Raw genomic sequence first — 26221 nt, forward strand, 5'->3', positions numbered from 1 at the left:
AGTTGTGATGTGGAGGTGGCTTCTCAGTTCTGTTCTACTGTGACGTATTTCTAGATTTCTGCTGTGTCGGGTCGATACCTGTTTCAGGCAACCAGCTCTTATAATTCCTTCTTTGATAACTATAAAAAAAAAAGATTGTAAAAATTAATTTTCCTAACTTCTCATTAGTGAACTGAAGCATTAATAATGTAAGCTAGTAAACTGCAGAAGAAATAATTATGCACTTTATCACAAAGTTCCAGTAGGCTTGTATACTCTGTTTCATTATTCCATGCCAGAATAAAGTTTTTGTTCAAGCCTGAGTAGGAAGTAATACTATCAGCTTTTAATTTGGTCATGGAATGTAGTCTGCGTAGATGTGTGCAGGGAAAAGCTTGCTTAATTTGATCTTGGAAAGTAACACTTATTTTGTTTGGCAGACAAGATCATAGATGAAGGACATCTAACCAAAGTGGAAGAAACAAAGCTTTTGAAAGGTTAGACTGCTGGATTATTTAATTGTTTTTGAAGCATGTTTTTATGTCACTTCAGTGCATGTTCTGTCTTAAACTAGCAGCTTGAGTTTTGTTCAATACTCACTTAAGAAAAAAAAATCAATATAGGGCAGGTATATTGTTTATTAAACTCTGCTCCAAATACTATTGTAAGGTAAAAAGATTTAACGGAAACAATTTTTGAAGGTGAAATGCTAGTCTCAGTTTTGACTGAGTTCTTACCTGAGTGTGCATTTAAAAAAAAATAATTAAAAGATAATAATTTTTCTAAATTGATTCAAATCTTTAGTGCCTGCATAATTTTCAACAGGTCTTTTTGTTCCATTATAGGACTAAACTAAATAGAAATAACATTTGATCTTATTTTAAGTTTTAGGTATCAGTGTATTTTAATTTGACTTTTCTTTTTTTTAACTTACACCTTCATAACTTTAAACTATTAACCTCCTAAACGTGCCTTTTCAAAGTAAAATCTATGTCTCAACTCTTTTCTGTATAAAACAAGGGAAATACAAGGAGCTAATTAGAAAAGATTTATCTTGTCAAGGAATCGTCATCCTTATCTTACAGTGCCAAAATCGGGAATGTTATAAAGTGTGTAGATCAATATTTCCTATGTGTAATGTGAGGTTGTTTGGACTTGCAGGCTGACTCCACTTTTGTAGCTTTTTGTTAATGTCTAGTCATACTAACTCATTTCTTTGCCTTCTGTTCTTCTGTGAAGTGTTACTGTATTGAATAAAATGTTACCTTGTTAAAAGTTCTCATTTTTGGAGACAGTTTATCTTTACCTTAATTTATGAAACTGCACCTTTAATTTGTTTCTGTAGGTGAGTAAGCTATAGACAACATGCCATATTTGGCAAAAGAATGCATACAATAACTGTAACGTAACACTTGCATGCCAGTTATCTTGCAAAGCAGTGTGCTATTTTTGGTGCTTGTTAATATATTCTAACTCATCAAGTAAGTATGATGTCAACACATTTTAATATACTTCATCATTTTGGCTATATTTATTCAGCTCAGTTTTATTATGGGAAATAGGGACAACTGCTGTGAAACAATATAGTACAGGAAGGAGTTTTGTGCTTATGGTTCTGGTTCCAGAATAGGAAGCAGGTTTCTAAATCATTTTCTTTTTTACTTTTGCTGTTGCAGATGTAGACACTGATGCATCTTTCCCCTGGTGCCTCATCTTATTCCCTGTTTCAGGGGGAGGAGGATAGGAGGGAGGAAGGAGCTGGTGTTACCCAAGTGTGGGTGGGAGGGGAGTATGAGAGGGAGGTGGGGGGAGAGAGAATTAATTCAGCGGTTGGAACTTGCACTGTTCCTCCTGTTTCACACGGAGCAAGAAAGCTGTTCCCATGTATGACCAGATATGGTAAAGTTAGTTGGATACAGATATTGCTCAGCTTAGTGCTTCTGGATTGGCCACTAATATAGACGACATGGGTGAGGCTCTTAGGATATACTTTTCTTAATACTTTAAAAAGAATGTATTACTTTGTTTAGTAATTACTGCGGTTTTAATGGCAATCTTGTGAGCTTGTTTCTGTATGATACATATAAAATGCTTTGTGTCCTGACATCTTTAGATATTAGTTAAAAACCTAAAACCAGGGAAGTACCCTTTTTGTTTTAGCAAAGAACCAACTCCGATTGTCAAGTTTTTAATTACGCCAGTCACTATGAGCTTTGAAGTCTGCTGAAATAATGAGGGAGATGTTTGGAATAGCTGCCAGATCTGAACCCCTGATGTGCTCTAAGTGCGCGGGTGCTTTCCCCTTCTTTCCTCTCCAGTGATTTCAGTTACATTAGGACAGGAAAAGTGACTCTGGATCAGCTGCTTTGTTTGTACTTGCTGCCTTCCGTTTCACATGCAAGTGGATGTTACTCTGGCACAGAGAAATAGAAAACTTTTATTTCTATTAATCTGTCTGTGTTTTGTTGTCTTCCTAATTTCCCTGTGTAGGTGCACAGGTTGTCTTCAGTTTCCACTTAATGTCTTTCATTTTGGGGGTGTTTAGTTCTGTTTGTTGTCTTGTTACTTGAAAAAACAATGCACGCAGCTTTCTCATTACTCCTTTTTTAACATATATTTTCATATATTAACCCTATTGGTATGACATACTTGATTGATTTATTGCTGTGCATCTTTTTTTTCCTGTGTCCTGGTACTATTTCATTGCATCTGCAGTGTCTATATGTGAAGGAATTATTTGTGTTCACTGTGCTTTTCTGCATGTATTGTAGAAGTGAAGTCTGTATACTGGGAATGTTGTAATGATGCTTTATTTTATATATATATATACACACACACACTTGGAACTTGAGAGTCAGAGGAAACCTCTATTAATCTGTGGGTGGGCAGTGATGCTGTCAAACCAAGGATCCGCGTAGTCAGCCAAGAAAGACTTCATTATGTGTAATATCACCTGCATGTTGGTGACACAGTTCCTCACTTGACAGACTTACTGGGTTTGCCCACAGCAGAGATAGTGTGCCTTTCTTTAATGGACCTATCAGAACTAAACTGTAATAGTTATTTAAAAAAAAAAATAAAGAAAATTACAGCCTCAGAAGTATTCAGACTCTTGAGTCAGGGATAATTCTGTGTCGAAAAAGGATAATATTATTTGTGTTGTTATATATATATTATATAAGTAAATATGTATAGTAATTAAATAAATAGTATAATTAAACTCCCCATACCTTTTGAAAAAGTCTGGTCTCCATTAAAAATCTGTAACTGGTAAAAACCAACCAACCAAACAAAACAAACACACAACTGTGTGGCTTCACTGAGCTGCATATAATAATGCGGTGAATTGTGTATGAGCAGATATTTAATGAAGGTAATTTTTGGTGGAAAGGGCACAGACTGCCTTCTCTTAATACAATTTGAACTGAAAACTCTTTCTAGAAATTAGTGTATTAATTTATATTGCTGTGATTCTTAACTGGTTCATGACACACTTCTTTTTAACAAAACAGTATATATAAGACTTGTTGCTATTATTTTACTTGTCCAAAATACTGAAGCACAGTTTTATTCTTAACAGCAATTTCTTTCTGACTTGTTACAATATCTGCATTGTTCTAGTCTTCTTTTCTTGTTTGTTCCCTGATTGAATCAGCTTTTGCACAGAGTTCCAGCTGGCAAGAATACAGCTTTAACAAAAGTTCAAGCTGTGCATGATGCAGTTGCATCCCCTATTAGAGCCTCGGCTAGATTAATGACTTTAGTGATGCTGAATCCATTTTAGCCCAGACTTACAAAGAAATAAGCAAACACCAGGTTTTTAGGTGTTTCTCCAACAAAGTTGTGTTCTGTTAACATCTAGCTGTAATTAAATAAATAGATGTATCGAAAAAATTATGATTAAGAGACTGAACAAAACATTTGCTGATTGTAGCTGATTTTTCTTGTTTCTTGCAGAGAATCAAGCAAGAGTCAAGGAATCTGATTTGTCAGACACTCTTAGTCCAAGCAAGGAAAAAAGCAGCGATGACACTACAGGTAAGCATTTAACTGAGATTTCGGTAACATCTAATTACTTTGAATTAAATCTCTGAATCGCGGAGTGGTTTCTTTTAAAAGAGTGGAGAAGGCGCATATTATGCGGAGCCAGATACAAGCTTAGAGCAGTATTGTCTCTTTTGTGAGTTCATAATTAAATGGTCTAAAGAAAGAAGACTGTAAAAGCTTCTCCTTGCTTAAAGAACATTTATGTGAAAACAGTCTGCCTGCTTTCTGAAAGGTGTGGAATTTGTTGGGTTTTTTAGATGCCCAGATGGATGACCAAGATCTAAATGAACCTATTGCTAAAGTAGCGCTTCTAAAAGGTAAACAATTTTATTTTTGTAACTTTATATGTATAACATCTGTGTGTGTGTATATATATTTATATCTTCTTGTCTACCTGTTTTTAATCAAATGTGCGTTGAAGTAGAGTGCTGAAATTCAAAGGTTTTAATCATGGTAGTACAGAAGAGTTGCATTTGAATATGAATAATGATTCCATTGGGTGATATGAAATAAAAACATACTTCTGAGTGTTAGTATAGAACTTGTGCATAAAGCTAGTTTTTGCACTCACCCATACTGTTCTAGGAATCTACATGTTACAACTTCCAAGTAGAGTCGAGAAGTAGTTTCTGCATACACTTAAGTTAGGGCTAATCGCTGTGGGGAGGAGAGATTCTTCTATCAGTGACATGTTTTAGGTACTGCCAAATTTTTCTCGTATAGTTCCCATCTCTGTCAGAAATGCTTCTGTTAGTTTGCACCTGATGGGTTAAAAAGAAAATCTAAAATCTTTTTTTGCTTAACACAATCAAGATTTGAATTTCCTGCTATAACTGTATTTAGAATGATTGCTAAGCCTTAGCTTTGAGCTTCATAACTGGAAAATTTAATTTTTTTACTGCTCATTGCACTGAAGGCATGTACTTAAAACTTGATTAGCAAGCTAATATTTACATATTCATGAGCTGAAAAAATTTGTGGGGTATTAGTTGTTACATTTAGCTTACTGAAAATTAATTTTATGCTTTTTGTACAACTAGACATTTGATCTGTAAAATGATGCTTACATTGAGATCACAAGTAAAAAGAACATCACAGTTCTTTATGGTTCAGAAAGATAGGAAACCATAATGAAATTTAGAATACCTGTAAAAGAGCATTTTTCTATAGTTGTTTACACTTCTCTAATTTTATGACGGAAGGACTTCAAAAAAATCGCATGTATTATATATGTTTCCAAACAGCAAAACTAAAGTTGAATTGGGTATTTTTCCAGTGGGTATCAGTTCAGCAAAGCAGTTTAAAAAGGAGTGTTTGAGCTCTTAGGCATGTTCCATTTGGCTTTTGCTCTAATGTTTGCAATTAATAACCAGTATATGCAGTGACTTCCTATGTTACAGGGTAGAACCTGGTAATGATGTTCATAGTGATTATGACAGTCTTATTTTTGGAATCTGGAAATAAAATTGGGTTTTCTAACAAGTTTTATTTGGGACGGGGTGGGGAGAGGAGAAATACAGTTGAAAAGCGTGATATTTGTTAAGCGTTAGAACTTTTAAGTCCAGAATGGGATACACATTAAGGAGTTTGCTTCCAGTGAGCATTGTCACATGCACATAATTCACAGCCAGAATAACCCTTTGTATGTAAACAGTACAGCAGAGAATCTAAGTTCAGCTTATGTCAAAATTATTTCAGTTCTAGTTCTTACAGTTTTGAGAGAGCCAACTGAAGACTACTCCCAATTGACTGGATTTCTCGGTTATCTTCCGCGGACAAATTAAAAGTAGTCCGTGTACCCCTCAGGCTGAAAACCACAGATTCCTGAATTGTCCTTATGTGCAAGTGAAGTCTTACTAAATTCTCTCAGAAAGGTTGGTTTAACAGCCCAAGACCAAGGTGAGGCTGCTGTGAGCGTGCTACTTCCTAGATGAGAACAGCCTCATGTCACAGCAAGGGTCAAGTGCAGTTACACTTTCTCTGTACAGGGTATGTTGAAGTGGCAGGGAGGGTTAACTGAACTCCTAAAGGACTAAAATCAAGTTTTCTGTGGTAACATGGAAGCAGTCTTTTGCTAATGTGGATGTTTTCATGGCTTCATCTGTCTTTACTCGGTTGGAGATTTAAACCATAACTGTTACAGAACTTTTAGTGAATAAGTAGAAAAATACCTATTTGCATAGACCGCTTTGCTATTGAATTGCATATTGTAATTAACCACAGTAATTGTAATAACTGGTTTTCTCTTGAGGCTATTTATGGGCATTCCTTTTTTGCTGTCATGAAACCATTAAAAAATATCTGTACAATGAATCATTCTCCCTTGTAATTTTTAAGAAGAGCCTATAAACCCGCAGTTTTGTTTGAGGTTTTGTCAGAGAGCTACTTCACATGCCTGGCTTTGCCCTAAAAAGGATCATCTTTGCCACAGAAAGACTTTCAAGTGGATTTGTTATGCAGTCGTACAATTAAGGAAGAGTGAGAACATTTCTCATCTGGCAGCTGTTTGGAATGCGGAAACGGCTGCTGGAAAAGGCAGCGTTCCTTTTTGTTTAACTGTTGGAATTTGCCAAACAAATCATTGGAACAAGAAAATGATGAGACTTCTAATTGCTGTAGTTTCCTCCAAGTGTATTTTCCATCAATAAATTTTGAGTGCATTCCAGATTTGTTTCAGCTTTCTACAAGTCAGAGTCTGTCAAAGAGGGGAAGGGGAAAAGCTGTCACAGATTAGTAGAACTACTTTTTTGGGGGTTGGTTTGGGGTTTGTTTTTCTTCCTTTCCCCAACAAGGTAAATGAATTCTGGCCATTAATAACAGTTCCCTGGATGCTTCTATTTAGACAGGCTGTTTGTGACTACTTTTTGCAAAGTTAAAACCAGGTATGTTAAGCAAAAATATTAAACAGATGGAAAGAAGCAATAAATGTTACTGGAAGGTTAGTAATCTTGTTCTTATCAACTTCCTTATGATTTTATAGTAACTATAAGACTGATCCATGGAATCTTAATGAAAAGTGGTTTCAGTTGAGAGGTTGCTGAACAGTGGTAATTTACATGAGAAATTTTGAAAATCAGCAATGGTCTGTGGATTTAGAAAGTTTGGGAACCATTGCGTTTTATGTTGCAATAGCCAGATACTTTATTTTAAGTATATGATACAGTTTACTTTATGTGGATCTTATGAAGCTGAAGAAAACTTAGTGTTTTAATCGTTTATTTGACTTCACTGAGTACTCTGAGAAGAGTCATCTGAGTAACCTGAGAAATCCTGCAAAATTCTGAAAGTGAGCTGCTGTGAGACTTGGAGAAGTACCACCCTGCTCATGAATGTGCTTCCACAGGCCAGGCACATACGGATAAGGGATCAATTAAGACCACAGCCTATGTGTGGTGCTGTATCATCTATCTTACCAAAAGTGTAAAAGCAAACATATAAGCAGAACTCTGTTGATATCTTCGTGTTTGTAAATATTAATTGGTTTAACCAAAGTTTTATTTTATAGATCGTAAAATTGCAAAGTATTCCTTTGCACACCATCATATTCTGTAATAATTTAGAAATGGTAGTTTTCCCCCAAAACTGGCCTATGGGTTAGACTCCTTTTCTTGAGCCAGATTGAAGGTGGAGAAATATTTATGTGCTTTAGCAATGATTTGTATGGATCAGGCTAATTTTTTTAGCATTTTTAAATCTACTGGTAGAGTTGATGTTAAGGGAAACCTCTGTGTGTGCAGGGGAAACAAAGTGGTATTAATTAAGAATGTATTGTGCAATGTGGCAAACAGTCTGAACACAGATTAAAATTTTCAGTGAGCTAGAATAAATGAACAAGGGTTTTCAAACTGTTGTATTTGACTTTTTTGTTTTGGTACCTTTTTGTAGTTAATGATAGAATTCCTTAGACTTCTCTCAGAACAGTTTGTTCAATACTGAATGCTCCTGGAAATTGCTCAAATACTCTTTTTTTTTTTTTTTTCTAATTGCAGCCTTTTATATTAGTTAGCAAATTATTTTTTGTGATGTGAATTTGCTTTCTAACGGAACTAGCTCTAAGCCTGATGATATTTAGTAGTTCTGTTATTTATAAATAGAGCGATCCTACTCACTAAGGATTTTTTTCAAAACTAGAGTTAGCAAAAAAAATGTTTGCTTTGAACTAAAAGACATTAAAGAAATTTTCAGTTTGGCTAAGACTGAAAAGCTGTTATTTTGTTGTACTTATGTTGCTTGGCTTTTGATTTAGAAGCATGTCAAGCATATGGAAATTCCCCTATTGCATTTTTGTAGGAAAGGCTTTACCTTGATTGTGCCTTTGCTAAACTGATTGTTTAAATTGTTTAAACGTTGTCCCATAAGTTGAGTTCCTCATCTCCTTTGAAGCAGTATTATCTTTTATGATGCATGCTTTCATTGCTTGGAAAATACCGTCCACCAGAAAGTTCATTTAGGGTGCCTATTGTTGGATTTGGGACACTGCTTCTTTATCAGACGTGATTGGAGCATAATTTGTCCACTTCCTCATCCACTTCTTCAGAACAGTCTCATTAAAGAGGGTTGAGAGTCTAATTGCCCCAAGTCTTTATCCATGAGAAGCTAGGAACAAAACATGTTCAATAAAGAGAAACTTGGATTTGGAACTCTAATAAACCATAAAAGAAAGCATTTGGATGAAATATGTAGTCCTCTTTGTTCTTTCTGCTCTCATAATTTTGTTCTGAAAAAGTCTAAAAGCACATGTGTACCCTCAGCTCTACTTGATCCGTCCCACCAATTCATTACTGTGAGAACAGCAGAAACATAGCCTCTTTTCCTCGAGGGATACAGCGTGAATACTTTAACATGATTTGGTAAACAGTATTTTTAATGAAGAAAACAGAAAAAAAAAAAAAGATTACTTTGTTGATGACATACAGTCAATTATGAATGTCAAAAGTATAACGACGAACTAAACTATAGCTTGTATTTTTTTTTTCTTATTAGTGAAAGGTCCAGACAACCAAAGTAATCTATCTTTTTGCAGTTTTTATTCTAAGTAGTGTGCCTTTATCTGAAATCCATATGGTCTGTAGTGGTAGACATACATTAAACAGTTCGCTGTGTAACACACCTACCTTTTTGTTCTCCCTCTCCCATGATGCGCAGCTGGACTTTTTTCACTGATTTCCATCTTTACCATTCTCACCTAACAGGCTTTCTATAGAGTTTTAGCCCTCTACCTATGTAGTTTGAATGCTCCTTGTGCCTATTGGAAGATCTGTTTCTGCCCCAGGCACTACTTAAGGAAAATTTAGTGAATGCGAGTTTCCTGGATGCAGTTCCTGGCATTGCAGATGCCTGCAGGCTGGAGAGTTGTCTTCCTTTTCGTTACTGCATCTAGTTTCTGCTGTGTGCACATCAGAGGACACTGCAATTAGTCACAAACACTTATTTTTCCTCTTTTACATTCTGCCAAAAGTTAAGCTTTAAAACTACCTAATTTATCCACAACTGTAAGTCATCTCTTGTAAGCCCAAGAGGTATTTAATATGCATTTTAGCTAAAATAGACTTGTGGGGAAGAGAAATGTTTTTATTTGGAGTCTGAATAACTTGCACAGATACCTGATTGCGTTAAAGATATATCTAATATTTTAAGACACAGTGGAAAAAATAGCTTAGTATTCACTAGGCCACTGAATGGAATAAGGAGGGTGGACTTTTCTTTATTTTCTTAATTTTGTTTTAGAAAATTCCCCCCAATTTTTTCCTTTCCTTGTAGTTATGGTCCACAGAGGAGAGGGGGAAGCCAAGCCTTGCATGGTAGCAGGCTGGTTGGCCGTAGCAAACCACTTAATAGCAACTCTTTGCATAATCTCTTGCAGCTGAGTGGCATTAGCCAGCCTCAGTACAAGGCTGGGTCTGTACGTGTGCCCGTAGCTGCGTGCCAGGGCTGGTACGTGCTCTTAGGAGCAGGCTTGGGAGGGTGGGCTTGGGAGGTAGGGGATGTGGAATTATTGCTGAGAAGTGTGTGCTGGGGGAGAGGGTTAAAGTAGCTTCCTTTTAAAAATAAGTTGTAAACAGAGCCAAGGATTGTCTTAGGCTTGTTGTTCCTTCATTTTTGTCATTGTTAGAATCCCTGCCAATCTATACAGTGTTTTTAAAAAAACTGTCTTGTTCTTGGTTGTGTTGTTTTTGTTTTGTTTTGTTTTACGCTGCATGTTGTATATGTAATGAATATTTTAAAGTTTGCATATGTTTTCCTTTTAAAAGTATATTAATATTTTTGCTAATATTTACCTAATACAATTTTAGTTTAACTAACTTTGGATGATTTGAGTAAAAAGTTGCCAGTCATCATGTGTCAGTGCAAATTAAACTGTTGTACAAACTTATGATTAAAAAAAAAAATAAATGTTTTTTTATCAGATGAATTGCAGGGTGCACAATCAGAGACTGAGGCTAAGCAAGAAATTCAGCAACTGCACAAGGAGCTGGTTGAAGCCCAAGAGCTAGCTAGGACAAGTAAACAAAAATGCTTTGAACTTCAAGGTGAGACCCAGATCAACTTGGTTGTGTAGGGTATCCATTAAAGTTGTATTTATCAGGTAGTCCTAAAAGGGGGTTCAGTTCTGCTGACTGTTAGATAAATTTCATAGCGTTCCCATCTCTTGCACAGAATATCAGAAACCTTTGCTTTTTTCTGAACTCTGTATACGGTCCAACCGAGCTCTGACTTGTTGATTCAAGATCGTAAAATCGTGGAATGATTTGGGTTGGAAGGGACCTTAAAGATCACCTAGTTCCAACCCCTGCCATGGGCAGGGACACCTCCCACTAACACCAGGTTGCTCCAGGCCCCATCCAGCCTGGCCTTGAGCACTGCCAGGGATGGGGCATCCACAGCTGCTCTGGGCAAACTGTGACAGTGTCTCACCGCACTTACAGTGAAGGATTTCTTCCGAATACCTAATAAAACTCTACCCGCTTTTAGTTTAAAACCATTACCCCTTGTAAGATAAACCAACATCCTTTCATAGTATTGAATACATACTTGAACTCCATATTCTGCATTCTTATAAAATATATTCATCTGCAGATACTGATTAATCTGTATTTCAGTCAGATAATTTACGTAGTTTAATGTATTTGGTTTAGATCATCCTGTCGGATGTGTAGCTGTGTCACTATCCTCAGCAAAACTGTGGGTTGTTTTTGACAGGAAACAGTGTAGTCCAGTTTCATTCCATATTGTTCAGTGTTTTTTATGGGATATATTTACAGCACTTGTTTTTTTTTTTTCATCCCACACCCGTTTGTGTTTAGCACACATGGAGTTTTTTGTTCAGGCAACAGATTGTATTAATTTCAAATTAATGGTAATACTACCACAATAATGGAATGGTGTCCTAATATTAACTTTTTATTAAACTACTTACACCATTACTAGCTTTGATAACTGAAATGATACGATTGTTTTAACCTTTTCAGTTAAGGGGAAGTTGCGACCAAAATTAATTACGCAGCTGAAGTACTAACAAAAATTTGGGCACATTTTCACTTTCATTTATAGCGCTCTTGGAAGAAGAGAGAAAAGCCTATCGAGTCCAAGTTGAAGAATCTAACAAGCAAATAAATGCTCTGCAAGGTAGGAATTTACTTTTTTCACCCCACTCTTTAGGGAAAATATATAGCTTTGGCTGTTTCCATGGCATCATAAGCACTAATAAAGGAAAATGTTAATTAAGTGTATGTTTTAAATCTGATTTCTTTCACCATATCTTTGAATTTTATTGTGAAATGTTTCCTGTCAATTCCTGTGGTTGTAGTCATAACTTCGAAAATGCAAAAGATGTAATCTCTTGCACATAGCTCTCCTCCTTCAGCTTTCTCAGCTTTGAATGATCCAGGGATTTTTGCTGTGATCAGGGCACTCAGAAGGTTTAGGGGTGTTTTATTGCTACTTGGTGCCTTCACTTCATTAGTAGGATCCTAGCAAAGGAATTTTTAATCTAGATCTACATCCAACTTCAGAGCATGCATTAAAACTTCTGCAGCAGAGACGCTGTCTATGCTTTTTTGAAAAAACAATATCACCAAACACGTTCTTTTCAGTGCAGAATAATTATAGCAGAAGGGGATCCTGTGATTTACATAACTTCTGCATCATGTTAGCTTGTCAGCCTGTGCATGTGAGCGAGCTCATCGATCAAGAGGCTGTCTCGCCTTAAAATCAGTAAGTCGTTAGGGCAGGCGTTAGTTGGAGCGTCTACACAGCTATTGATCGTTATGAAACTCGTTGGAGCTTCGTACCTTGGGCTTGTTGTCAGCGTACTGTTTGGCTTGGACCTGAAAACGGTTGGAAGGCAGATGAACAGACAGGAAGATGGACTGACAGTCCTCGCTTTCTTAGGAAATCAAAATGGCTTTAGCAAATTACGTCATGGGCAGTAATTTGTTGTGGAACGTAGTACTTGTCATATACCAGTTACACTGAGAAGCTTATGTAATAGCACTGTTTTGTATGAGTGTCAGCAAAGAATATTTATGTGTTCTGCCATTGCTCTTGTAAGAAAGAGGAGTTTACGTAATGCTCATCTTCAGAGCAAGATGAGCAATTTGATTTTAAATATTACCCTGCTCATAATAAAAGTTCTCCGAGTAAAAAAGTGCTGTCGCAAAAGTTAAAATTAGAATTTGATAGTTATTTCCATGCAGAAAAAAAGAAACCTTTTTTTTTCTCTCAAAAAAAAAGAGAATCCAAGTAGAAGCTTGACAGGGTCAGACTTAACTGCAAGATGCCTTTTGTCAGTTTGGTGCTTTTTGTTTCCTGAACCATTCTCAAGTGAGGTCTTGCTAATGTTTCCTCCTCTTCTCTCTCCACTGTAGTTCAAAATGTTCAAAATGTCCCGATGCTCATTGTATGCTTGCTGCTTCCCAAACTTTTAGGGTGTGACGCATCTCAGAACTTGAGAAAAGTTGTCAGGATGTCAGGATTCTTTCTTGGCAGTCTCTGCAAACTGCAGTGGAGAAAAAAATCTTGGCCGCTTCATGCAGTAACGTTTCTTGAAGCATTTTCATGGAATCAATGTTTTAGGCCAGCCAGTGCTACATGGTTTTATATGTTTGTCATAGAGAAGAGAAGGTGCCACAGAAACAACTGAGATCCTATCTCTAAGTGTGAAGTTCTTCAGATGAACAGATAGGAAAAACAAGGACATTCAAGTAACTTGTCATTACTTATTTAAAAAAAAAAAAAAAAAAAAAGTGAAGCGTTCAGTTTAGATGAGGTAATGGCCTACATAAGTAAGAGATGTAATGGAAGGTTTCTTTCTAATTGCTCTTTCAGATTCTATCCAGTGCCTCAGAAACCATTCCAATATTCTTGGTAGTAATTTTCCTGTGTAAGTTATTTCTACAACTCCACCAAACTTTAGAAACACTTGTATGCATTTGGATTGTTTTCATGCTTGAACATTTAAAGGGAGGGTTGTTCATTAACAATGCAGACAGAAGGGAAAAAAGAAATTTATTTGTATTACTGCAGTTACGGAGAAGCAGGAATTTAGCTTGGTTTGATGAAGAAAATCATATCAGGAAGATATGGTTTGAAAAAAAATTGTTCCTTTGCTTGTTAATGGGCACCTGCTATATTAGCAAGTTGTAATTCTTGGTGTTTTAGAAATGTGGTTTCCTAGCATATTGGTTTGGTAGTTTCAAGACTTCTCATGGGTACACGGAAAGGCAATAGGTAATATGTCATGTGTTGTTTTACTGTCAGGTTGTTCTCATCCACTACTTTGTGCTGCTCTGTTAGTATAAGCCTGTAGAAACTGTTTTCAAACAAATCAGATGGTAGTAAGTGTCGTGTTGCTCACGTATGTAAAAATCCATCATGCTGCAAACATTTTTGTTACGGAACAGATAGACTGTTTCGTCTTATACAGAATTGCTGTGAAATCTAACTTACTGTTGTCTAGATTAGCTCTTACGTATTACAGTATATAATATTCTATTTTCTTCCTGTACTGTCTTATTCTTCCAGAGTGTGAAATTGGGTAATCCATAGATTCTTTAATGTCTTGCTGGAGCCTGTTTAGAGGAGGGGAGGAAAAAGGTTTTTATGTTATATCAGTTTACGGCAAGACTTGCTCACGTTCTCAGTGTTATCTTCTGTAATGGATTGAGAGAACAAAAATAAATACAAGTAATCTATGAAGGTTACTCAGCCTTGGTTATCTTCCCATGCTTTCCACTATCCTCTTTTTCTCCCTTGTTTCTGAAACATAAAACCTTAAATGTGTGATTCTGACCCTCTACAGTATCTTATATTAGGTTTTCAAGTGATATTAAGTACTTCTGAGAGCAATTCTTCATTAATTTACTAATTGCTTTTTCCCATGTTAGAAATAAGTGAAATACATGTGAATTCTGTGATGTACTCTTAAAAAAGCAAAACAAACACACTGACCAAATTTTGTTCTTTTTTAGTTCACTTTCCTCTCTGCTTCTTTTTTCCAGCTGTTTGCACTGAATTCTATTTGTGTGCATTTTTATGAAGAATATTTGTGCTCAGAGATGTGTTTTAGTAATGAAACAGTTTTGAATGGGAATAATTTATAAGGTTTGCTTCATGCAGAAATGTAAAATAGCCTAGCATGTATGTGTCTGCTGCACATTTACAGTAGGCTGTTAATGCTGAAGGACTTGTTATAGTTCAGTATATTCGGTGCAGCTGTCCCTTTCAATTGAAAATTCATCTCGCACTTTGAAAAATGCTTTTTGCAAAGAAGTAATTTTTATTTCCTTTACTACATGTGGATACTGGACTAGAAATTAGAGACTGTGCCTGAAATATTTGTAGACATTACAAGTTAACTGCTGAACAAGCAAACATTTCCACTGTAGCTTTGCAAATGTTTGGCTTGTCACAGAAGTTTTCTTGCTTTTCCTCTTGTCCCTGAACCCCTCAGTGTCCTTGTTCTGTAATACTTGTTTTGCTTACCTTGAAGTTGGATCTGAATCTTGGTTTCAGATTTTGGAGACTTGCTTTAATATTGCACGCGTAACCCTATCTAAGAAAGCTGTGTCCAACCATAATTCTTGTTTCTTTTGACTCTGTAATACGTGACCCCCATATGCATGTCTCTTCAAGGGTGCAGCATTTGACAAGATTAATATCTTTTTCAATAATATTAGGATTCTTTAGTCCTGTTAAACATCAACAAGTTGAGAAAGCAAGTTAGGTTTTTAGAGTTTCTGTAAATACAGTTTTACAAAATAATAACATTCACACATGCTTTCCAGCTCAGTTGCGAAGGTTACAAGAAGATATTGAGAATCTTCGTGAGGAAAAGGAGAGTGAAATTTCAAGCACTAGAAATGAACTAGTCAGTGCTCAAAATGAGATTCTGTCACTTCAACAAGTAGCGGAAAAGGCAGCATCAGAACGAGATACAGATATTTCTACATTGCAAGATGAGCTGCAAACAGTGCGAGCGGAACTTGAACGGTGGCGGAAAGATGCCTCAGATTATGAAAAAGAAATTGTCAGTCTGCAAGCCAGTTTTCAGCTCAGATGCCAGCAGTGTGAGGATCAGCATAAGGAAGAGGCTACTCGCTTAAAAGGTATTTGTTTAAAAGGATGTCACTGAGAAGGATACTACTGTTAGTACTAGTCTATCTGATGAATGTCAGTTATTCAAATCACTGTTTGTCTCTCTGTAGTTATTTACTATGTCTTTATGTATGTGCACACATGCACACATATATATAATATGTGCATCAAGGCTTGTAGTGTTACAAAAGCTGTTTTGTATGCTTCATTAAATAGTAATTCTCTATTATGCCTAAACTAGCTTAGGTACCCTTTGGTATCAAGAGTAGACAAAGCAGAATTCCACTTATAAAAGATGGAAAACTGCTGTTTGAGACATTGATACTGCCACAGATTTCCAGAAGGACTTGTGTAACTTCGGTATAATGTAAGCCCAGAAGTGAGTAGCTTCCGACCTTTTAATTTTTCTAGCAAAGCTTCACTCAAGACAAAGAACTGTATTTTATGACTTAATAAAACTGTTGATACCATCTCATTTTTAACATAAAAATGTTAAAACAAATTTGCAATAAAAGCTTTATTCTGGATGCATGATGTAGAGACACAAAACTGCATTGTTCTGAGCCCGCATAGGGCTGCTTTTAGGCTCGTTCATTTGCATTTCACTTTACCTGTAACGCACCCACGTGCCATAAGGGCTGGTTGAGTGCCACGACCCCGGGCCTGTAGCCTCCGTTCTTGGAGAATCCACTAACAGAGTTCAAAAGCTCATGCTGAAACTTTTAACGTGCCACAGAGAAACTGGCATATATAAAATATGCTGCAAGTTCTGAATTGGTTAATTTTTGAAGGTGTCAGGGAAGCCATTTACCAGTTCAGGCTCTAGTCTCTTGACATTGTATTGGTGAGATGTGTGTAACATTGATTTTTATCTTATTTAGCAGGGACTGATTTATTTTAAAGGTCTCTCTTTCACCCTCTAGTTATTGTTTTAAACATTCTGCTTCTTGTAGCAGAGGTGTGGTGTGTAGTGATTCTAGTTGTTTGCTGTTTTAAAGTCTGGGGAATTAGTTTCTTCAAATACTTTTCTGTCACTGTTCCTGAAATACTAAAGTAAGCCCATAAACAGACTGTTTTCTACTCCTTTGTGCCTTAGAAAAAGCTTGCAAAAAAAAAAAAAAAAAAAAAGCACTAGCTTGTTTAATGGCTCACAAACCTCATAACAGTGGAAGGTATTGTAATGTTTTATAGGTGCTTGTGAGAGAATTCATGTGACGTGATTATAATCAAGTGTATTTGAGATTTACAACAGATACCAGCTTTTCCTCCATTTATTAGCTGGTGATACTTGAAGCCGTCATGAAATAATTTTACTCGATTCAATTAAATTTTATTCATCGCAGGTGAACTTGAGAAGTTGAAGGCAGAGTGGAATGCTCTGGAAGCTGAATGTGTTACACTAAGGAAGGAAAATACTTCGCTTGCATCTGAACTTCAGCGACAAGAGAAGGAGCTTTCTAGGTAAGGGCACGATAGACTTGTCTGGGAGGGTATCGTAGTAGCTGAAGAGAGTTTTTCTGTTGTTTTTTCTTCCCCAAAGTGGTACTACATGTCTAATGGCGTTTTGATGAATGTATTGAAATTTTACTTATAGTATTGGACTGAACACACTTTCATGTCGAATTGTTACACCAAACTATTTTTTTCTATTTTGCAAATGCTTGTGTATTACTTGCGATGATGTAACATGACTGATAAGGTAACCTGACTTATTTTTCTGCTTTTAATAAGGACTTGGACGTGTGCGTTGTGCAAGTATTTAGACTTAACAGTTATACTTCTACTTAAAAGGATAATTCACCACATAGATTTCCTAACCTAAAATTTTCTCAGTATTCAGGGTTGGAAAATGATTCTCAGATAGCATGGTGTCTCATGGAAGCCTGTCACATTACAAATGTAGTAGTGATGGGCAGAAACAACACTCTGCATGATGCTATGCTTAACACAGAAATTCAAGTCCTGTTATTGCAAGCTCCGTGATATCTTTTGGGAGGGATTTTAGAGTACAGAAGTATTTGTATTTTACTGTATTTCTTCTGCTCTTCGGGCACATGACATTACTAAAGGCTGTCTACATCTTCCGCCTTCCCCTCTTACCCCTTCATCTGCCATTATTATGTTGTTTTTCAGTTTCAGATACTAGAAATTAATTCACTAAATAAATATGGGACAGCAATTTTGTTGTATTGTAGAACCAAGTCTTACCATCATGCTTAGATATCTTTTTTTTTTTTTTTTTTTTTCTTCTGGCTTCCTCACTGTTGTAAGATCTAATTGAAAAATGGAAATTTCCACAGTAAAACATTTCTAGAAGTAATGTGTTATTTTACAAGAATCACTTTTTTTTTGTTTTTGTTCCATCATGCCTTGATTTCCACTGTTGTTTTTCCCATACAGAAGGTCACAGGAGCAAATATAATACTTGCATAACGAATATATGCAAAATCTCCCCCCTTTTTTTCCTTTGTCTTGCACCGGCACAAATTAATGCTACTTGGTTATTGCACTGAAGTTTGTAATGGCTTAATTTAGACCTTTCTATGACTCTTACACAATTGTACTAAACTCTTGAAGAATATAGTAGCTATTCGCTTATGCAACTGGAGTAAACAGAAGTATGTAAGCAAATAAGTGAAATATTTCTAAAAATCTTGGACAGACTTCTCATTACAAATTTGGAGTCTCTAAGAAATACTTAGTGAATAATAAAAAGTAAAATAAGAAACCAAAAAGTAGGAATGATATAATTAAATTACAGATTATGATTAATTATACACACTAAGCTGTGCATATATATTTATAAGCAAGACTATGTCCAGCCTTTTGTCAGTACTTTGTATAGGGAGACGATGATGATCTGTACTTCTCTGATTACTTTAAGCTGACATTTCCATACTAAATAAAAATAATGTGTGAGGCTTTGGAAGATGAAAAGTGCTTTCGTTTTTTTTTTGTTTGTTTTAAGTTTATAACATATGAGGAATCAATTGGATTTTGTTTTTCAGCTCTCAGAAACAGAGTTTAGCACTGACCAGCGATATAAGTGTTCTTGAAATGTCTCGAAAGGAACTTGAAAATCAGATGGGATCTTTGAGAGAAAAACATCAACGGGATGCAGCTAGTCTAAAAAGCCAACTCAGCGAAGCTGAGAGTCAAGCAAAAGATGTTCAGAAAGAGGTAACATGAAAGATTATTTCTGTTTTGAAAGAATATAATACCCTTTGACTTTTAAGCTAAAAGAAAAGGAAAAATATAGCATTTCTAGTGATGAAAATATTTTATACTCATACTTTTATTACTAGTACTTTTATGATAACGAACTATATAAACTGAGAGCCAAATCTAATATGGAAGATTTCAGATAAAATGACTTGCATGTGTTTTGGGAACTTTGTAAAGTTTATTTTGCTGCATTACCTTAGTGAATTTACTTTTAAACTGTTCAGAAAGGTAAACCCCTATTCAGAGTCTTCCTGAACGTTGTGGTATAGAGTTTCATTAGCTGTTATGAGTCAATGTTCATTCTTTTTAGTCAGTATGATCTTCCTAGTTAGATTTAAACTTTTCTTTGACAATGGGACTACACATTCGTTACAAAAGTCTCCTTTCATCTTACTGAATGACTAGGCTGCTGAAGGTGTTTAGCAAGTGCATAAGGAAAAGCTAGCATTTTGAGCATACGTTTCATCTTCCTATAGCCTCTAAAGACTATGTCTGGAAGAAGGTCATAGTCTCTAACAGTTATTTGCTTTCTCTTATGAGCATTTTGAGTGAAGTTTTCCCTAGAAACTGCTTTTAATTTCTTTTGCAGTTCTTCTTTGCTTTGTCATTAATTCATCCATGTCACATTCCTTACCATTTTCAGATTTCAAAAAACCCAGTCTTGTTAGTCTGTGGTTTTGTAATCAGATGTATGCCTAATCTTTAAATTTTGTGGTAAATGCCAGTAGCGAAAGTCATTGGTTCCAAAGTCATGAGGACTACTAGAAAGCTTGTCTATTGACAAGCATCTATTGAAAAAATTGAAATGTGACTTTGAAAAAGCTGCTTATAGTGTAGGAACATGACACATGCACCTAGTATTGTTTGTACTTGACCACACTGAGCATTATTGTGTGATAGTAATAAGGGACAATTTTTTTAATGCCCTTCTTGTATTTGAATTTGTGATGTGGGAAGAGGATTTGATTTACTTTACACAGAAAGTTGATTTTTGCACCTATTTGATTCGTGTTGGTATTTAAGCTACAGCCTAGATCTAAGAACACTATTTAAATATAAAGGACTCCTTGTTCTCTTCCTTGTTCTGTCTTGACAGTTTTTGCAGTCGTTTCCAATATGATAGTGAGTAATAGGTTGGTATGAGAGATGAATTAAGGCCTTGCATTTACTTCATATTTCCCTCTTTTTAGTAATCCTAGCCCTTCAAAGTCAGGAACAAAAATTTTCATTTAGAAAAAGAGAAAACCTAAACTAAGATTTTTCTATCCTGCTTTTATGAAAAGAGTACTCATCCAAGGCGAGGTGCTCTAGGCAGATGCCAGGAAAGGACGCAGTGTGCTCTGCAAGCGTAAGCATGTGTTGGGTGTCTGGGGGTCTGCAGACTTTTTTTTTTTTTTTTCTCTCTCTCTTTAGTATGAAAGAACACAGACTGTGCTCTCAGAGCTGAAGGCAAAGTATGAGATGGCTGAAAAAGAAAACCAGTCACTCACAGAAGAGCTCAAACAATGTAAAGAAAACCTGAAGCTGCTACAAGAAAAAGGAAACAACGTAAGTCTGTACAAAATAATGTGGGGAAGCTGGGTTATGACACTGGCAGTTGTGTCGAGTGTGTAAGTGTCAAATAGAAAAGGACAACTTAAAAAAAAAAACACCAACAGTTGTGTACTGCATTATATGCCAAATTCCATTCTGGTACTACCTGTGCAAATTTGTAGGTTACTACACTGTTACAATTATGCATGCAAGTTAAATTTACAGTTGTGTGACAGTTCTAAGTATGGCCTTAGATATCTGCTCTCTTGAAAATAGCTGGCTTAAATACTGAACCAGAACTAAGTAAAACTTTAATTTCAGAAAATGATATTACGGGTAATAGCTGAGAAACCTGTATCCAAATGAATGAATCTTTTTCAAGAAGCTTTTATTTTATTAGTATTTATTACAACGAGTGTTCCCTCCTTACTCTTGCTTGTGTTTCTCAACAGTGGTTAACCCTGATGGGCTTATGCTTTAAACAGTGCAGGTGAACTATCCTTTCTCTTCACTAATGAAAATACTCTTTTCTGTTGCAATTAATTTCAGAGGTTGTATCGTTAGAATTGAGATTACAGCTAGGGACAACTTTTTTTTTTTTTTAATGCTGAAACTTCTGAAATCCTCCAAACATTAAGGGTGTGAGAGACAAGTTACGAGGTGGTCATAACCTTATTTTACCTACCTTACTACCCTGGGATGGCTGGTTTATTGTCTTCCTGTACTGCCTTTATGATCAGTGCAGGGTGAACAACTCCTGTAGTGGACAGTACAGAACAGGAGGATAATGGATGCTCTGTAAATAGCCCTTTAGAGAACTATTTCTCTGATTACAAAGAAGGTTTTACAGGTACCATCCTCTCAAATCAACTGGCAGCTAGATGTCCAAAGTTTATATGAGTACTCTCGCTGTAGCTAATTACTGAATGTAAACCTCTAACACAGCAGAGCTGTCAAAGTTGTAAAGAATTCAAAGCCTTTCTTACTTTTTCCAGCCATATTTTCGAGAATATGATGTTACAATTCCTTTGGAAACTGCTTCCTGCTTAAAATTCTTCTGCAATGCTGAGATAATATACTAAATAATACTAAAGTAGTCAGAAGTCAAAAACAAACAACAGACCACACTGTAATAGATCACACTGATTAAATAATTGTGAATGTGAGATTTTTCTGATCTGTTAAAATTATTAACCTCAGGATTAAAATATCAGTGGAAAAAGGGGGATAGTAGGGAAGAAATACTGTGAAGGGAATTGGAGCGCCTGATGAAAGTGGAAAAGCTTGAAAGGTAATGAAAATTTTAGAAAGAACGAGGTGAGTATTTAGATGACATGAGGAACCACAGCAGTCGCCAAAATCTGCTTACAGAGGGAGTTAGTTAGTTATGACAGTTGAAACCTGGAGGTCAGGGTATGATGAAGAGCATCCAACCATGCAGGAGCTTGCTTGCTGTTCAAGCAAGCGTTACTCGCCATCAGCAATGTAAAACATCTATCTTGGGGGTTATTTGAAGCATCATGCATACTGGGCTGAGTTCCAAGGTCAAATTTTTGAAGTACCAGTGTGTCCTTGTGCTGGAATCATTATCTGCTGCTTCATTTCTAAGGACAGTGTTGCACAGAAAGGGACTTCCCGCTGTGGGATTTGTTCCTTTTTGCGGCCCATCTGTTCCTGAGTTTGCTTATCTTCATGTTCTAATACAAGATGCACATTTTTGATGCAGCACCTAGTTAACTGTTCCTTTACAATAAGGAGATTTTATATATATTGGTAAGGTTGTGAAGGGGAAAATTTAATCGTTTGGAGGCCATTTCATTTAATATGGATATTTATCGTCTGTTTTATTTGCCAAGATGCTACAGCCATGAATGCGTAGAACTTAAAAAAGATAACAAACCTGTAGAATTGTTCAGCAAACTAACAAATGTTAGGAAAGACAAGGCTTCTGTACTCCATTTGGGATATCATTTAAGTCTTGAGTTTTTATACTTAAGTTTTACTTTTAAAAAACTGCAGTGTGGTGTTCTGAAACGCTTAGCAGTGTGGTGTACTACTTTTGCTTGCACGCTTGTAGTCACTGATTATTTCCTGATGCGCTTTATATGACAGATTTATTTGAATGGTTTGAGAACATTAGCTGCTCTGGTTGACTTAAACTTCTGGCACTTTTTTAAACACTGCTGTGATTATTTCTACCAACGTACTTTCTGTGGGAAGGTGGCACTCTTGATTTGTGGCACCAATGACACAAAAACTGTCCTGCATGAAAATAACTTCAGTAGTTCCACATAATTTTTCTATTAAATATTTGCCTTGATTAAAACAAATCCGAATTGAGTGGCAGGGAGTAGAATACCTTCTACGATTCCAATGTTTTGAACCTTACTGGAGGTTCTGTAATTGAGTGACTTCTACAAATTGGTAACAGGGTGAAATTATGAATCACTATGTTTTACAAAGTCTTCAAACATGAATTATTTATTTGACTGAACAAAATCAAGGTGGCTTCAGCACAAAAAAGTTCTTAAAACACTTAGCATGGTTTGAACTTAACCTCTGTGTGTCTTTGTGTGTGCACAAATATATAGGCTAGGATGCAGAGAAAGCAGATGTCTTCCAAAAGAAGACAATTCTCAAAAAAAATTGAAGTTCATTTTTGCTTTTATTTTCTCATATTAAGGATAGAGGCTATCTATCCAGAAAGTCAAGTAGTTTACAGTTAATTGAATATAGCTGAGTAAATGTGTTGATGGCTCTAACAAGGCCATAAGCTAGATGAACCCTGCAATACTGCCAGCTGGTAGTTTGGCCCAGCTGCGACACTTGATCAGTTTTCAGAATTGCATTTGGCCACAAGGCTGCTGACCTGCCAAAGTTGCTGATCTTTGTGGTGTCTAATTGAAAAGTACTTCCCTGCTTTATGGTAACTCGGTGTTGATTGTACAGTCATGTTACAATCTCCTGGAAATGTTTGAACTACTGGGTTTGCCTGTGGACATAGTTGTAATTGATTCACTAATGGAGGAAAAAGATTGTTTTTCTTGGAGGCTGGTGATGGAAATGGGAAAGGCTAACTAGCAAGGAATGAAGAAGTAGGTGGAAAATTCAGTGTCTGGTGTGAGTCTTTGTACCTTAAGAAATCCAGATGGGATTTCCTATCACTTAAAAAAAACCTAAAACCAACAATAAATAAGATACAGGCAAATCAATTTTACATTTGTATTCTTAAGTGCTAAATTCCAAGTTGTGACAAGAGGTTTCTTAGAACACTTTCTGCTTACTTCCCTTTATTTTTAAACATCCCTGTTCATTTGAGTAGAACGGTGTACTAACTTTGTATACCAAATTAGATAATGCTGTATTGTGTTAGATGTCTTTAATACATTTCAATTAAAACAGAACTCACTGACTGATTTTCCCCTCTCTAAATCATCTTTACCTGAATGATTTATAGCACAAAGTGATTTTTAATATCCCTTCCCTTCTTTAGCCTTCCATATTACAACCCGTCCCAGCCGTATTCATCGGCCTAATCCTGGCTTTCCTGTATTGGTGTTACGGCCCATTGTGGTAGCGAAAGGTACAAGCACTACTGTTCAGTCAATGTATGTTTGTCCCTCTCACCTGTTCGTGCCATCTCTGTATAAAATAGTGCATGGTGAAATGCTCACAGGTATTTCCTTACCTGAAGCAAACCCTTCATTTAATATGCCATTCTGTTGATACTGATGAGCTGAGCAATCAACTAATCATTTAACATCTGTGTGATTTCTTTAATTCTAACAGTGAAGTTTTGTTCTAACTGGTTCTGAATGTGCCTCTTCTAACTCAGTCTCAGTTTGCCTTTAGCAAATGGGCTACCTTTTGCACAATGCTGCGATGCTAGGGCCTGTAAGAAAACTTAATTGCCTAATTAACTACGAAAAAATGAAGAGTTTGCCTCTAAATAATAATAAAAGCCAACAAGCTTTGGTTCCTATTTATGGACTAAGAAATTCCTCTCTGGCTCTAAACACTTTAATTTTTCTCACTATTGCTATGAAGATGATGGAAAAAAAGACAAGATGAGAAATAGGTGGTTGGTTTGTATTCTGAACTCTCAGCTTGCATTTTCTCTAATGTGTCTCAGTGTGTCCTCCTCTTTAAAATGCTATTGTTGTCATGAAATGTTGTGACAGTCCACTAGAAATGATGTTGTAAGGATCCTGCTACAAACTAACTTCATAGATCTGGACTTAAACATTCAAAAGCTAAGTTAAAGATGTCAGTACTGCATAAACCTGTGTCTAGCGATTACTTGGCGTACACAATGTTTTAAAGATCTTAAGCCCTCACATGTTTAATAGCAGATTTCTTTGAGGTGCACACAGTAATGAAGCTGGAAATACAGAACTGCCAAAAGTTCTCCTGATGATCCTCAGTCATGAAGAGCTGTGGACTTCCCTTTGCTAGAGAAACGGTTTGCTGTGATGCTCTGAGTCAGGACTAGCCTGCAGTAGGGCTCGTGGGTAACATTTTAGTGATGCCTATCAACAGGTACTCAAGACTTTCAGGAACCACGGGGTAAACTGCTTAGTATGAATTAGAACAAATATGATATTGATTTTTTTTTTCTCTCCACACAGAGACAATGGCCTTGGATGCCTGTGATGGCAGCTTTGGTTGCTGTAACAGCCGTGGTGCTGTACCCAGGCCTAACCAGAGCTTCTCCATGAGAACTGTTGTTGAATCCATACACCGTCCTCCCTTTAGAAGCTGGCAACATTCATATACTGAGGGAAAACAGATTAATTCTCTTCCTTTTTACCTCTTAATACAGCACAGCTCTGCGTGAGAACAGCAGTAGGGTCATTTGCTTTAAACTGTATAAAATGTATCTGTCTATAAAGAGGGAATAAAATTGTGATTCATCATACTGTGAGCAATATTTTTGCTTACAATTTCATGCAAGTTTTAAATTAGTATGTTGGGATTCTGAATACAATGGTGGCCTAAAGTAGGCTTCTTGGTACCAAATTATTTATAATGGCTAGGGTTGTGGACACTTACTTTAGAATCTGATTGCCAGATTTAAAAGGAAAAATACATTTCTGATTTGGACACCCAAGCCAAGTAACCCTGTAGATACTTGGAGAACAGATACAGTGTGCTCAGTGCCTTTCAGTACAAAGATTATTATTTTTTTTTAAACTAGTATACCGTTTTACTTGCTGTTAGTCACTGAGCTGTTGGGAACAAGACTTAAGAAAACTTCTCTTACCACGCCTTCTGAAGGAAGCATATTTTTCTTTGATAAGGATTGCTTTATTAATGATTTTTGGGAATAAACACAATTCATGTCCAGCCTTAAAGAGATAGAGATACTGATGGTGAAGACCAGCCTGAAGTATTTAGTGTGCGCGTGTGCGAGTGTAAGCATGTGTGTGTTCTTGAGTGAACTAAGGTGTTTCTGGGAGCAAGTACTTGGTCATTTGATGGACATAGTGCAGTGATTCAACTTACGTTAACTTTAGTTTGAATGTAATTTATTAAATTGCATATATTTAAAGAGATACGTTCTTTAAAAGTATGAATACTTTCTCACATATCACATGTATCAATTTATTTTTTCAGTCATTTGATACTTTCTGACTTGAGCTGGAGAAGCTCTTTAGATAAGCTTTTGTGGACGTAACTTTATTAAGAGAACTGCTACAGTACGTCTGTGATTAGCTGAAAAAAATCTAAGATACATAAAATACTACAGAATTTGAATCATACACCTGATGAAGTATTGTCAGGTGAAGATGATTTTAATTTGGTAGTAAAATTTTGTGCATCCCTCATCACATGGCTGTAA

General features: G+C 36.2%; 1 protein-coding gene across 33 annotated transcripts in view; it reads left to right on the forward strand.

Moving 5' to 3' along the window:
- SLMAP (sarcolemma associated protein) overlaps nucleotides 1-25295 on the forward strand; it is an 87715-nt gene extending 62420 nt beyond the window's left edge. For 17 of the 33 annotated variants that reach the window (XM_080384965.1, XM_080384969.1, XM_080384994.1 and 14 more), the window contains 10 exons: nucleotides 420-476; nucleotides 3937-4017; nucleotides 4284-4343; nucleotides 10434-10556; nucleotides 11578-11652; nucleotides 15312-15632; nucleotides 16965-17082; nucleotides 18630-18801; nucleotides 20260-20394; nucleotides 25008-25295. In XM_080384965.1, the coding sequence (XP_080241091.1) occupies nucleotides 420-476; nucleotides 3937-4017; nucleotides 4284-4343; nucleotides 10434-10556; nucleotides 11578-11652; nucleotides 15312-15632; nucleotides 16965-17082; nucleotides 18630-18801; nucleotides 20260-20394; nucleotides 25008-25097 (1232 nt within the window). In that variant the 3' untranslated portion in view covers nucleotides 25098-25295. Of the gene's footprint in view, nucleotides 1-419; nucleotides 477-1789; nucleotides 1950-3936; nucleotides 4018-4283; nucleotides 4344-10433; nucleotides 10557-11577; nucleotides 11653-15311; nucleotides 15633-16964; nucleotides 17083-18629; nucleotides 18802-20259; nucleotides 20395-23872; nucleotides 23963-25007 lie in introns of those variants that run through there. The other 16 variants (XM_080384987.1, XM_080384993.1, XM_080384971.1 and 13 more) reach the window with 3 other exon arrangements.
- Nucleotides 25296-26221: the final 926 nt, after the last annotated feature.

The sequence above is a fragment of the Falco punctatus genome (genome assembly GCF_963210335.1).
Source record: "Falco punctatus genome assembly, chromosome: 4".
Classification (NCBI taxonomy): domain Eukaryota; kingdom Metazoa; phylum Chordata; class Aves; order Falconiformes; family Falconidae; genus Falco; species Falco punctatus.